Source organism: Triturus cristatus, chromosome 4_2 (genome assembly GCF_964204655.1).
Source record: "Triturus cristatus chromosome 4_2, aTriCri1.1, whole genome shotgun sequence".
NCBI classification, from domain to species: Eukaryota; Metazoa; Chordata; class Amphibia; order Caudata; family Salamandridae; genus Triturus; species Triturus cristatus.
The window spans coordinates 790024542-790037119 of record NC_140586.1 but is presented as its reverse complement, the minus strand read 5'-3'; the positions used below and the strand labels follow the sequence as shown (position 1 = coordinate 790037119).

Here is a 12578-nt window from a genome sequence, read left to right as displayed (position 1 = left end):
CGAATCAGAAGCCACCATTTACGAAGGACAATGACACAAAGACAATGAAAAATATGGGCGGAGAGTGGGAGACACTTAAACAACAAACTCTAATACAGCATGCCTCGCAGAGCGAGTAGCGCATGCGCGCTGCCGCCAGGCTCGACCTAAAAACAAAATAAAAGACCTCTTAAGTGATGATTCTTCTTTTATACTCCTGCACGGCTACTCTGGGTGTGCTGCAGCATCTCCCGCACCCCTAGTTCCAGTGACTGTGAGGGTATGGATGTGAGCCCCCATGTCTTTAAATGTCCCTGATGTGACTATGTGTGAATACAATCCCAGATTGATAACAGGTTCAGGGTGATTGTGACTGAATGTCATCATGGCTCAAGTTTTCCAGACATAGAGTGTCCTCTTTAGCATATAATTTAGAATATTTGTTGCTTACCAAAATGTATTTGTGCATGCGCAAAAAATACTTCAATCCCATCTTGCCTAAACAGATCAGCTAAGAAAAACAAGTTGGCAGACGCACCTACCCCTAAAGCTTTTTTACCTTAACACAGGCTTTGGAGATTTTTTTTTTTTTACAGAAGCAATAATTGCATTGAATAGTTCCATCTCAAAGTTTGCAATTGTTTTTCGAAAAATGAAGTTTTATTTAAATGTACTGCTCTGGCTTAGATTTCGTGCTTTAAAGAGGAAATTCAAGAAGGCACGTGAAATGGATTTTCCTAATGAAATATGTGTGACGCTATATAAATATTTGCATTGTGATTAAACACAATTATATCTTTACATAACGAAAAAATTACACATTTTGGTTAGCAAAATAACACTAGATAAGGCAAGATAAATACATCGTTTAGGCAAGCACATATTTTTGGTTGCAGCTCTCAAAATCTCAAGGCAACTTTTCCTCCAGTTCACCCTAATTTTTTTTTTTAGTACATTTACTAACTACCCAAGTATTATCTAGTCGCAATAGGACCTCTCGCACAAAACAAAACCCCAAAAAATGGCATAGGTACATGTATTTTGGTATATTTGAAAACAACTCTGATGCAAAATGTGATAGATAAATTATATTTTTTATTCCTAAATAAACAATACAGTATAGGCCATGTGAGCGCCAATAAATGTATCTCACCTTTCCCATGTAGGTATAGAGGACACTCTCCGGAGAGAGGGATCCATCCTGCAGTTTACCAGCCAGGTCCACCATGGACAGGGAAAGGATGGTTTTGGGCTGCTCAAGAGGATTCTGGAAGAAGTAAGAGAAACATAGTTATTGCTGCTCTCCTAGTAATAGTGTGCCACAGTAGCTCATTTCAGCATGTTGTCTTTAACCCACTAAGAAATCTCATTATTCTGAATCAATCAGTTTTCTTGCTTAAAAATACATTAATTATACTTAAGGCTCCTGGTTTTCCGTTTAAACTGATTTTTACACATAAATACAGATGGAAAAAGATTTTTCTCCCCTCTGTATTTATAAATAGAAATGGAAAAATACGACCAAACCGGAATCAGAGTATTGTTTGGCCATCCGTGCTCCGCCCCCCTCTTCCTGATTTCAGTGTGTGCCCGCCCACATTAACACCTGCTGGGCCATTCATCTTGGATATGCGCAGGAAATTCCTTCCTATGAGGGTCTCTCTGGCCTGCCCTCCACAGCCCTTTTGTTTCACTGTTGGCTCTTTATGGAGGCTGGGGACGCGCCAAGTAGCTAATGCAAGACCGGCAGAAATGAGTTCATTGCAGGAGAGATTGTGAGGATCGGCGGGGTGACAAAGCATTAAAAAACTCTTTCAATCCTTTCTCTTACCTGTGGCTTCAGTTATTTTCTTTTTTTGTAAACTGCTTATTGGAAGTTCGACAATAATAAGTAAATAACCAAATGGTCACTGAGTCACTTTGAGAAGCAAAAAAAAATCTTTTTGAATGTGACTCGAAAAGGGCTAAAAGACCAGCAGCATAAACACAGTAGGGAAATTCTGTGGATTAACATTCGGATCCTTGCAAGCCATAAAACAAAACTTTCCACCCTGACTTTGGTTGGCATGAAGAAACACAGAAAGAAAACAATAGCAGAATGTAAACATTCCTGCGAGGTGCATCTTGCCAGAGACAGCCAGGGCATATCTGTAAACTCTTTTCAAAGTTAAATCGTGTTTCTTCCACCTGGCCTCAGTTACACTGAGTGATATAGCGCACTGAAAACGTCTTCAACAAACAGAACTTTGTCTTCTCAATTCGGTAAAAGGTTCAATGCTACTAGGCAGTAAAAAGTATAATAAGGCAAATGATACAGGTGGAAGGCCCAGAGTCCTCAATGCAGAGACTGTCTCTCCCTTCTGGAAAATGTATTCTGCATGAGCGACGGAATTAGTTGAAAAAAAGAGATTCATAAGCTGCCAGCTCATGTGGGTGTTCATTATTTCGGGCTTCAGAAGTGTGAGGGAAATAGACCCGGCAGGACTAATGCAGGGCCTTTCACTTCTGAGGAGTGCAACTTTATTCCCAGACCAGGCAGAAGATTTATTCTCAAGACTGCCCTATCCACATGGGAGATCTTGGCGAACGGCGGAGATGGGACAAAGGTGTTGCCATGACACTTTAAAGATCCTTGGTGGTCAGAAATAAGAGCCCGCTGCCTCAAAGGAAGTGGTTTGCTCGCTCAGCTGTGGACAGCAACTTGCACCGCAGAGCATGCTGCAGAGAGGAGTATGGAACTGGCATAAGAGCAAGGAGGCACCCAAAATATCTAAATTATCACGAAAGCTGTCAGCTCTTTCATGCTCTCTTTGGCCAGGTCACTGACAGTGCACAGGTGCACTCGTCTAAATTCTAAATGTGTTTACATCTAATAATCATGGCTAGTGACATAGTGCTTTCAATGTTGTAACACAGCAGCAGCTCACGAATGTATTGTATTCACTAAATTTGGCATACATATACATATAGCTAAACCTATAACATCCGTGTGCACTGTCTATTTAAATAAACGTGGAAAAATATTAGCTCCAGAGTCTTATCTTGCTAGCGCCAAAAATAAATGCAGATATATACAGATAAAATGACAACAAAAAAAATATGGATAAATACAGACGGAAATGTTAAAAAAATAAATACCATAAAACCTGTATAACTTAGATTATTTGATGGAGGTTAGTACGTTCAGTATTTCTGTGGTGAAACGGATGTAATGTGCATGGAGGTAAAAACTAAAACAAAAATATGTCCTGGTAAATTTCTGCTGGGTAGTGGCTGGGATTTTAATGCTTTTAGAATCATGTTCTGAGCAGTGCTTGATTTGTAAAATAAGTGCTGGTGCCCGAAGTTTTTCTTATGAAGGTCACAGCTGGCACTGACAATGCCAGGGTGGCCGAATACCAAGGCTGCAGTCAGTTGTGGCTCTTGCAGGTAAGCACGGTGGGGCGGGGAGGGACGGTGGGGTTGACGACAGAATAGGGAAAATTAAATAAATAAAAAAATCCTATTCCATCGTCTGTCGACATCCCCCCGCCCGCCCCACCGCGCTTACCTACAGGAGCCGTGACTGGCTGCAGTCTTACTTCCATCACGTGCCTCTTCCTTCCACCATACAATCTCTGTCAATTTATTTGACTCTTGCGGGTTATTTTTAACCGCTTTTTGCCCTTGTGTAGGAAATTGGGTTGTCGATTGAGCCACAATCCCTGCCAGTGTGAACCAGGGGCGTAACACAGGCCACCGTAGCCCCCGCAGTGCAGGGGGGCCCTGAGCTGCAAGGGGCACCCTCAGCACTGTACTCAAGCCCGAATGCTCCAGATTAAATCCGGAGTGGCGGCCCCTCTGTGTACCTTGCAGGGGGCACCTATCAACTTTCGTTATGCCACTGGTGTGAACCACAAAGTCACTGAATTAACCTGTGCTTAATAAGCTGGTAGCTTGACACAAAAGGAGCCACAACGCAAGAAAAATCCCACCCCAAATTAGAAAAATAGAGTAAACATTAATACATTATTTAACAACAAAACACCAAAAATCCAAATCAGTAGACACAGGGCTATGAATTTTAAAAGTTTAAAGCACCCAAAAGATCAGAAGACCAATTGCGGACATTTGGTGGCGCGAGACCGGGTAAAAGTCGAAAAATAATGGCTGACTGCGATGGATCACGGGTCAGATACAATAAGTGGATTGGGCCCGATTGGCTCTTACCTTAGCGTTTAGATGAGATTTGAACAATAATTGCCTGAAAAGGTAAAGATTCAAAGGAGGAAGGCTGCAGCTGGTGTCTGAGGAGGAGGCGGCATTATCAGGAAGCCGACGGATGAAGTCACAGTGAAGACTTCTTCGTTCAGACTTGGTCTCTTTTTTGGAAGTCGAGAATCTCCGGCGGGATGAAGCAGCAAGCTGTAGCCGACGAGGGCTCCACGAGCCTGATGCCCCATCTTTGAAGGACCGCTGAATAGGATTTGCTGATGAGAAGAAGAATGTAGTCAGAGCTGCCGTGAAGTCAGGCAGATCAGCAATGCACCTTGAGCTGATCAACGAACAGGTAGCCACCAGTCTCCTCTCTGTTCTAAGAGCAATAGGTAGGCCTCACAATAATGAAAAACAAGTTTGTGAGTTTTTTACCACCTGAAATTGATAAACCTAAATGTACATGTACGACCATCTTAATTACAATACACCCTGCCCTGTGGTCTACCCAGGGCCTACTTTAGGGTGAACTATATTAACAAAAGGAGAGTTTAAGGCAAAGGGTTTATTTTGTCAAATCGAATGGACAGTTTAAAACTGCTTTCATGCTGCAGTGGCAGACCTGGGACATATTTTAAAGGGCTACTTAAGTGAGTGAGACAATAAGTGCTGCAGACCAACTGGTAGCATTTAATATGCAGGCCCTATGTATATGGTATTCCACTTTACTAGGGACCTATAAGTAAATGAATTATGCCAATCAGGTGTAAGCCAATTTCATCATGTTTTAGGGAGGGAGATCAAGCACCTTAGCATGGAGTCCTAATGCCAACAAAACCTAATTAATAAAAATAGGAGGGGTGTAGGCAAATGGTTTGGCGCTGACCCGGCACAGAGGCGAAGCCCAACACCGTGTCATTGTTTTTCTATCTTTACCTTTCTCCTACTTTTCTCCTTTTGTGCTTTTTAGGTCGAGCCTACAGTGCATGCGCTGTCTGCAAGACCTGTTGTATTTAATAAAATGGCTGCAGTCCCGCGTGCAGCTTACGATAGGTTTCAATCAAGCATCGCTCAGCTTTGCTGCCTTCTTACTAGTTGTGCAGCCAATATTCTATTCTATTTATGGCTGAGGGGCACCGGCCAAGTGCAGTTTTCTTGTGATGGCATTTGCTATCTTTTGTTCCGGAGAACTCCTTTTTCTGCTGCCTTTCTCCGAGACGTGAGTGTTCAGGTTTTTTGTTTCACTCCAAAGATTCGGCAGTTTTGAAGAGCCGCCCGTTTGTCGACATCTTTTCTCCCTGACCATGCACCAATGTTCTAAGTGTGAGAGCAAGTGATGAAAGGCTTGCACTGACATCACCAGTCATCCATGAAAATTATTTACCAACAGCACTGCTCTCAGGAGGTGCCTGTGTACTTTCATCAGGCCGCGACTACCGCACTGCACGCACCCCTCCCGTCCGAGTGCTCGTTCGCCAAGGGTTTGACAGCAGGGTCGGGTTACTGCGCCCATGGAAAACATTCCCCATGTTGACAGCCGTAAATCACTCTCTACTCCTCGGCCCTCTTCAAGAGCCTCAGTGGCGGATTGAAGCTGATACTGCCCCCGACCCCAAGAGAAACCGAACATCGAAAATGAGCCGCTCTTGCACACGTGACTATGCAAGACTATAGCACTATCAAGCACAGTTACGCAGTTTTTTTAAAAGGGAATTCTTGGACTCCTTTTCATGTAGTATTGTCAATATCGTTAGGGCATGCATGCATGCAAACATTTTAGAAGAGGAAAGTGGAACGTTTTAAAAAGAAATAATAATCGTGAGAATGTGTTTTTACCCCATTGATTTCCATTGAAACAGTGGCAATTTCGGGCTAAATGTTAAGAAAGGCCATAAAACAATTTATTCTGCCTCAGTAGCACCCCCGCTTAAGCTGGTGCCAGAGTGCACGTTTTAATTGAAACCTGCACTCTCTGGCATCAGACATCAGCTCTGGCTTGATGGACGGTGCTGGTTTGATGGTTGGGTCACAGTATTTTAGCGACAGGCGAGGAAAAATACCACATATGTTTTTTTGGGCTCTAAATTAATTGTTTTGCGGACACAAAATTTGGCAAGATGTCATTGGAGGTCTGCATTGAATAGGCCCACATCCGAGGGGAATTAGCTATGCAGCAGCGGACTAGGGAAAAAGAATAGAAATATTATCACCACAGAATTTCTGTTTTTTAACCTAATATACTAAGAATAGAAAATGGCAGTGTACTTGTTTTGTTTTGGTGTCATTTGGTTTAATCAATGTACATATAGTTTTCAAATTTGGTTTCAGATGTTTAGTATTTTGCTTTCCACATTACTGCTTTGGTACTGCATGAACACTTTACAATTGCTTGTAAGTTCAGCTTCTCTGCTCCGTGACACAGCTGCCAGTGGGTTGAGCACTGGTCAATTTAGTGACTTTGAGGGTTCACCCTGACAAGGGTTGTTACTATTCCTTGAGGTGAGTAGTCCCCCCAAAAAAAATAATTGCCCAGTATCTTGCATCTATGTTACCTCCCATGCAAGCCAAACTACAACTAAAACCCGTTTCAACCATGCACTCTGAAATGAAACCCTGGAACACAATGCGGATCAAAGTTTCCCATGATCCCATCAGACATATGAAGCACAATATAAACACTGCAATACAATATGCAGGAAAGGTAGGAAAATAAGCCGTATGAAAAGCTCAAAAATATAGTTGCAAAACCTCAGGTAAGCCAGAATTTTCCCTGAACAGTGGTTTCTACGTTTTTATACAAAATAAGGTATGAAGCAACTAGAGACCTTCCGAGAAATATGCCTGGAAATGTGCTTACGACACTAATCGAGATTATTTCACATCTGAAGATTGCACCAAACATAATGCAGAAAGAAGCAACGTAGAGTGAATGTTCATCAAAATGGTTTGAGGCATGTATACCTGAAACTGGTGGACTGATTCACAACATTGTTATTCCACAGCAAAATACAATTCCAGTGAGCAAAAATCCAATCTGTTATCTAAAAGAAAACCATTATTGATGGTTTTCTGCAAAGGTAAATCTAGGTTTATGAGTTTGTGGGTGTTCACTACTTCCTCAATGATTTTCTCCATCCCATTCACCAATGTAGCTATGCTCCCACACTAAGCGCCCTATTACGAGTTTGGCTGTCTGAGGACTGCCAGACTCGTGGTGTTGCAGCTGTGGCACAGCGGTGGAGCAGCGGTGGCAGATCCAGCTACCGCTGGACCAGCGGTCTGACCGCTCGATTATGATCTGGGCAGTCGCACTGCCCTGGGACAGCCACCTCTGCCAGGGTACCTCCATTCCCTCGCGTTGGAGAAACGGTCAGAGGCGGCAATATGCTTGGTGGGACCGCCACAGTCCCGCCAAACATATTGTGAGGTTAAACTGCCATGAAAGCCTTGGCAGAGAGGAAACAAAGGGGGGCATAACATGTGCCCCCCAATGTTTGTGCACATAGGCTCATGCACGACATGGGCTTTCGAGTCCGTGGTTTGCAGGAACCTTGTAGTGTGGTCCCATTGCGGTGCCTTATTCAAAGGCACCGCTGCCTTTAAAAGAGACACCGCCATGGGACCGCCATGCCACCTGCCTGCCAAACTACTTGTAATTCGCAATCTGGTGGGTGGGCAGGGCTACCTTTGGCGGAGCAGTGGCACAGCTGTTTACATCGTTGTGCAACCGCTCCGCCAAAAAGTCGTAATCGGCCCCTTAGGTAGAATACTTTTTTTGAAAAAAATTGGATAGGAATGTTTCCTTAACATTCCAATATTTCATAGTAATGGAGGAGAAATAATATGTTATTCTGGTGGAAAAAAAGAAAACAAAAGTTCAATATGTTAGTAAACATTTCTGCCACACTCTTTGGTTTGCTAACCTCATTGGAATTCCAAGGACTAAAATATTGAAATCTATGTAAATCGTAGAAGGAAAATCACATTTGGTATAGTTCCAAATTTTTAAAATGTGTTTAATTAGTTAAAACCCATATTCTGTTTGATTAGGCCACATATATGTATAGAAAGGGTCTTATGTACTCATGTGCTATAGCATGAGGAATGAAGTGAAGTGCACTTGAAGCCATAGAGAAAGTGCATTTACTGTGCAACTTCCACATTTATGATGTGTGTGTACTACCATTTCTTTTATATAACTAATGAAATGTAGTTTTCATGCATATTTGTACTAGTGGTTTTAATAGCATTGATTGATCAAAATGTATTATAAAGGTATATGATACCTACTGTATAATTATACACATATCAGACTTGTACCTTTGCCCATATAATGTGACTGTTTGTGTAGTAGAATCATGCAAATATAATGTGTATTGAGTCTTAGCTTTGCTAACTTGACAAAAGGCCTTAGGGCCCGATTTAGATCTCAGCGGATGGGTTACTCCGTCACAACATATTGCGTGGCTTCATGTCATGTAATATTCTTTCTTTAATAAAATTTCTACTGAAGTTCTTCTGCTGATACCTTTCTGTTTAATGGATCTAAATTGAGCTATTATTTAGTATAGGCTTAGCTGTAGAAATTAGGGGGCTTATTTACAAGCCCTTTGTGCTGCCCGCACGTCACTTTTAATATGGGAAAAAGTGACGCACCGTTGGCGCAAGGTGCTTGTAAATAAGCCCCTAGATTTTAGATCCATTATAGCCAGGAGGATCATGATTTTCAATCCCACCACCAGACGGTCTTTCTGATTTTTTGTGTAATTTAAAACCGAATTACTATTTCCGAGACTGATTTATATTACTTTGGCAATGAGTTTGAGATAAAGCCATATTTAATCCTTTCTATCGACTCTGAGCTTTACTGTGTGGCCACACGGGTTGCACTGTAATTGCGAACTGAAATAGCACCTAAATCTTTTATTCCCCAAGCACCCTAAGAAAGATTCGTTGCAGGGGGTAAGAAAGGGGGCCCGGCTCCCCTGGCTAGCAATACTCTTCGGCATACATACATCAGGAGTCTTTAACATGGTTTTCAGGTTTTCTTTTCAAAGGTTTCCCAAAGCCTCTTCTATCCTGTCTGGTTAGAGAAAGTGGATTCAGAAACCAAACACATCTGCATTCTCCACCTTGGAAGTCAAAGGTGTTGGTACCAAATCTGAAAGGGATAACAAAAAAGTTCCCATGTTCTTCATCCTATTCCTTTTATTTTCGTTCTACCTTTTTCAAGCCGGATTCTTGAAGGAGTGGAAGTTTTGCTCAATTAACTCCTACTGGCATAGCTTGAAATTCACATGTAAGGGTGAGGATTGTACATGGAGGTGTAGCACACACCACTCAACGTCACTCAATCTCCCCCCCCCCAAAGTTGCCCTCTAGCTTAAATGACTTTGGACCACTTTGCCATCCACAGCAGGGGGCAACATGCAGCTTTATGTTAAGCTGAGAATTTCTTTTCTAGAATTTCAAAGCTGTATAATAAAATGGTTTGGTTTACGTGGTTGGTAATGTAGGATATTTAATCATTACTTTTTACCTTTCTTGAAGTCTATTATTCATCACTGTTGTCTTTCTATTTTTTAAGAAAGCAAGGCACGGTTCACAAAAATATTCATGCATCTGCACCTGCATATTTATACCTTTGAACTGGTATAGATTTATTACTTTCTATATTTTACAAAACCTGCTAAGAGTATTTGTGGGGAGGTTGTGAAAATACCTAATTAAGCCTATGCAAAGTCAGTTTGGGAAACAGCATTTACAACGTGGTCAGAACCATGCATGTCATTTCCACGCAGGCATTACAACGCATGCGTCTTTATCACACATACTTTTACCACGACTCTGCCTTTACAACACATGCCTATTTCGCAGTAAATGTGAGGGTGTTTATAAGGTATAGGGTAGGTGTGGGTTTTTGGTTAGCAAGGGTATTTTTATGGTCTAAGGTGGGTATGGGCTTTTGGTGGGAATATTTAGGGTGTAGGGTGAGTGTGGATTTTTAGTTGGCAAGGGTATTTTAAGGGTCTAGGATGGTGTGGGTTTTTGGGTGGCAAGAGAATTTTTAGGATTTACGGTGGGTATGGGTTTTTGGGTGGCAAGGGAATGTTTAGGGTTTATGGTAGATATGGGTTTTTGGGTGGCAAGGGAATTTTAGGGTGAGTATGAGATTTTGGGAGGCAGGGGAATTTTTTGTGTTTAGGGTGGGTATGTGTTGGACACGATCCTTCTTCAGAAGTTTCCTTAAAACCTTTTGCTTTTTTTCCTCCTAGTTTTTACTGACTCTCTTTTCATAACCCTAGGACTCTGGGCATGTTCCCTCTGTACTGCAGGGGGAAAGTGTGCAAGCCCTTCCTACACATGCCAGGAAGGGGTGTTTAGTTGATTGGTTTAAGTGTCGTAACTGTAACTGGTCTTTAAAAAGGTACACCACATAGTAAGGTGGGTACTAAACTGGTTAGCAGTGGAATGCAGCACTGATTGCGCCACCCACCGTAATGTCATGACAAACATGTATCATGCTCAGGTTGGCCTTTCTCACTCATTAGCCAACCCTGAGGTGGTCTTTCACTACCTCCAGAGGGCCCCTAGGTTAAGTCCTGAGAGGTGAAGCTTGAGGTAGGTGAGCAGCTGGGCAGGTGTACATGCATGTTCTCTGCCTGAGTAGTAAAGCACCCCATGTGCGTTTTCCCTACCTATGGGGTTGGCCTTTCCATGGGACACCTTCCAGTTTTGTGCTGATTCTCTTGCTGTGGCCTTAGGGCCTGGGGCACTTTCCGATTGTAAATGCAGTGTGAAGGTACACGCACCCTACCTACCCATGTTAGGAAGTGGTGCTTACCTGATGTTTGTGAAACACGTCACCAGCATGCTATTGCAGGCCGGTGTGTGTGTACGTGCACCTATGGTGGTTTTAAACATGTAGCAGCCTGCCATTGCAGGCCGGTGTGTGCATTTGCTTCTATGGTGTTTCCTAACATGTGTCCAGCCTGCCATTGCAGGCTGGTGTGCTCACTTGAACCTATGGTGTTTCTTAACAGGTGCCCAGCCTGCCATTGCAGGTCTGTGTGTGCCCAATTGAGCTTCTGCTTAGGCTGGCCTTTTTAAATCACTAGCCATCCTGAGAGGACCTTGCACTACCACAAAAGCACCTCTTGGGTACATCTTAAGGGATGAAGAGAGTGGTAGGTAAAAAGCTGGGGAGGGACACATGTATGTCCCTTGCCCAGGTAGTGAGGAATTCCCATGTGTTTTTTCACTACCTATGAGGTTTGTCCTTTCCATAGGCTAACATGAAGAAATGGTTAAAATTACTTCAGGATGCAATGGTAGATTGCAGTGGACCAGCTTCATAATGTTTCCTATCATTGGATTCACAATGTCAAGCCCTTTCCTGTAGTGAAGGTGGTTTTGTCATTACTAGCTTAGAAATGCCACACCTAGAAGGTGGTTTTTTTTCTGCTCTAAAAAAAACTCTGGGCTGACTACTTGCGGATGTATGGCACCCTGAAGTGTGCTCTCCAAAGGCTTGTGGGCTTGCCAACTATTTATTTGGAGGTCTCAGGGACATCAAAGATCTTCTACGAGGGGCCTACACCATCTACTTGTAACACCTGAAGACCAGTGCCCTCTTAAGTGCCCACATCGTCTGCTGGATCCCAATGGTAGCACGGTGTGAACGTAGAACTAAGAATTGTGCCTGGAGAACAGATAGCCTTGTGGAGAAGTCTTGCCTGCATCTAATGAATGTGGCCCCTGCATCGTGGGGACCTTGACACACATAAGCACCTTGTTGGTGATGAGCGGATTTCCCGATTGCGGGATCCAGCATGGCCCACTTCGTTGATTGTGCCGCATCACTCTCGTGCAACACGCCAACTGCATGCTCATTAAATTCGGTGTCCGATTCACAGGTTGCATCCCTCAGAGGTGGAGGCATAACCGTAGTAGTGCCTCATTCTACCTTGTGTGGCATTGCTAAACTTGCTCCTGTGTGTGGGACTGGAAATGCCCGATGTAAACGGTAGCATCGGATGCCAGGCATTGTACCTCATTTCCAGGAAGGTATAGACTTTGCGACTCTTCGCTGTGTGTGACCGGGATTGTCGCCCCCTATCAATGCACACCAAAAGTGGTGCTCTGATTTCCTGGGTGCAAGTCCGATTATCATGTATCTGATGGGGTGCCTCCTTCTTCTCCCCACTTCATTCCACATTCATCAATTGTTCCCTTTTTGGCCCTCAGTGCGACAGACCAACTGCCCTCTCCTCACCCTGCCCCCGACTGCATCGTGTTGCCAGGTAGTATTGCCAGGCTTGGACAAGGGTGGTGAGAGTGATTGACGGGGCTAAAGGAATGCTTCGGAGAGTGATTGGAAGTGGGTCAAGAGACTGTGTGACCCC

At 43.3% G+C, this 12578-nt stretch overlaps 1 protein-coding gene across 1 annotated transcript in view; it reads right to left on the bottom strand.

The window, feature by feature from the left end:
- Positions 1 to 12578, bottom strand: part of LOC146835053 (vitamin D3 hydroxylase-associated protein-like) — a 411367-nt gene that overhangs the window by 306089 nt on the left and 92700 nt on the right. The window contains exon 2 of the mRNA XM_085602722.1: positions 1133 to 1246. Coding sequence (XP_085458848.1) covers positions 1133 to 1246 — 114 coding nt within the window. The remainder of the gene's footprint in view (positions 1 to 1132; positions 1247 to 12578) is intronic.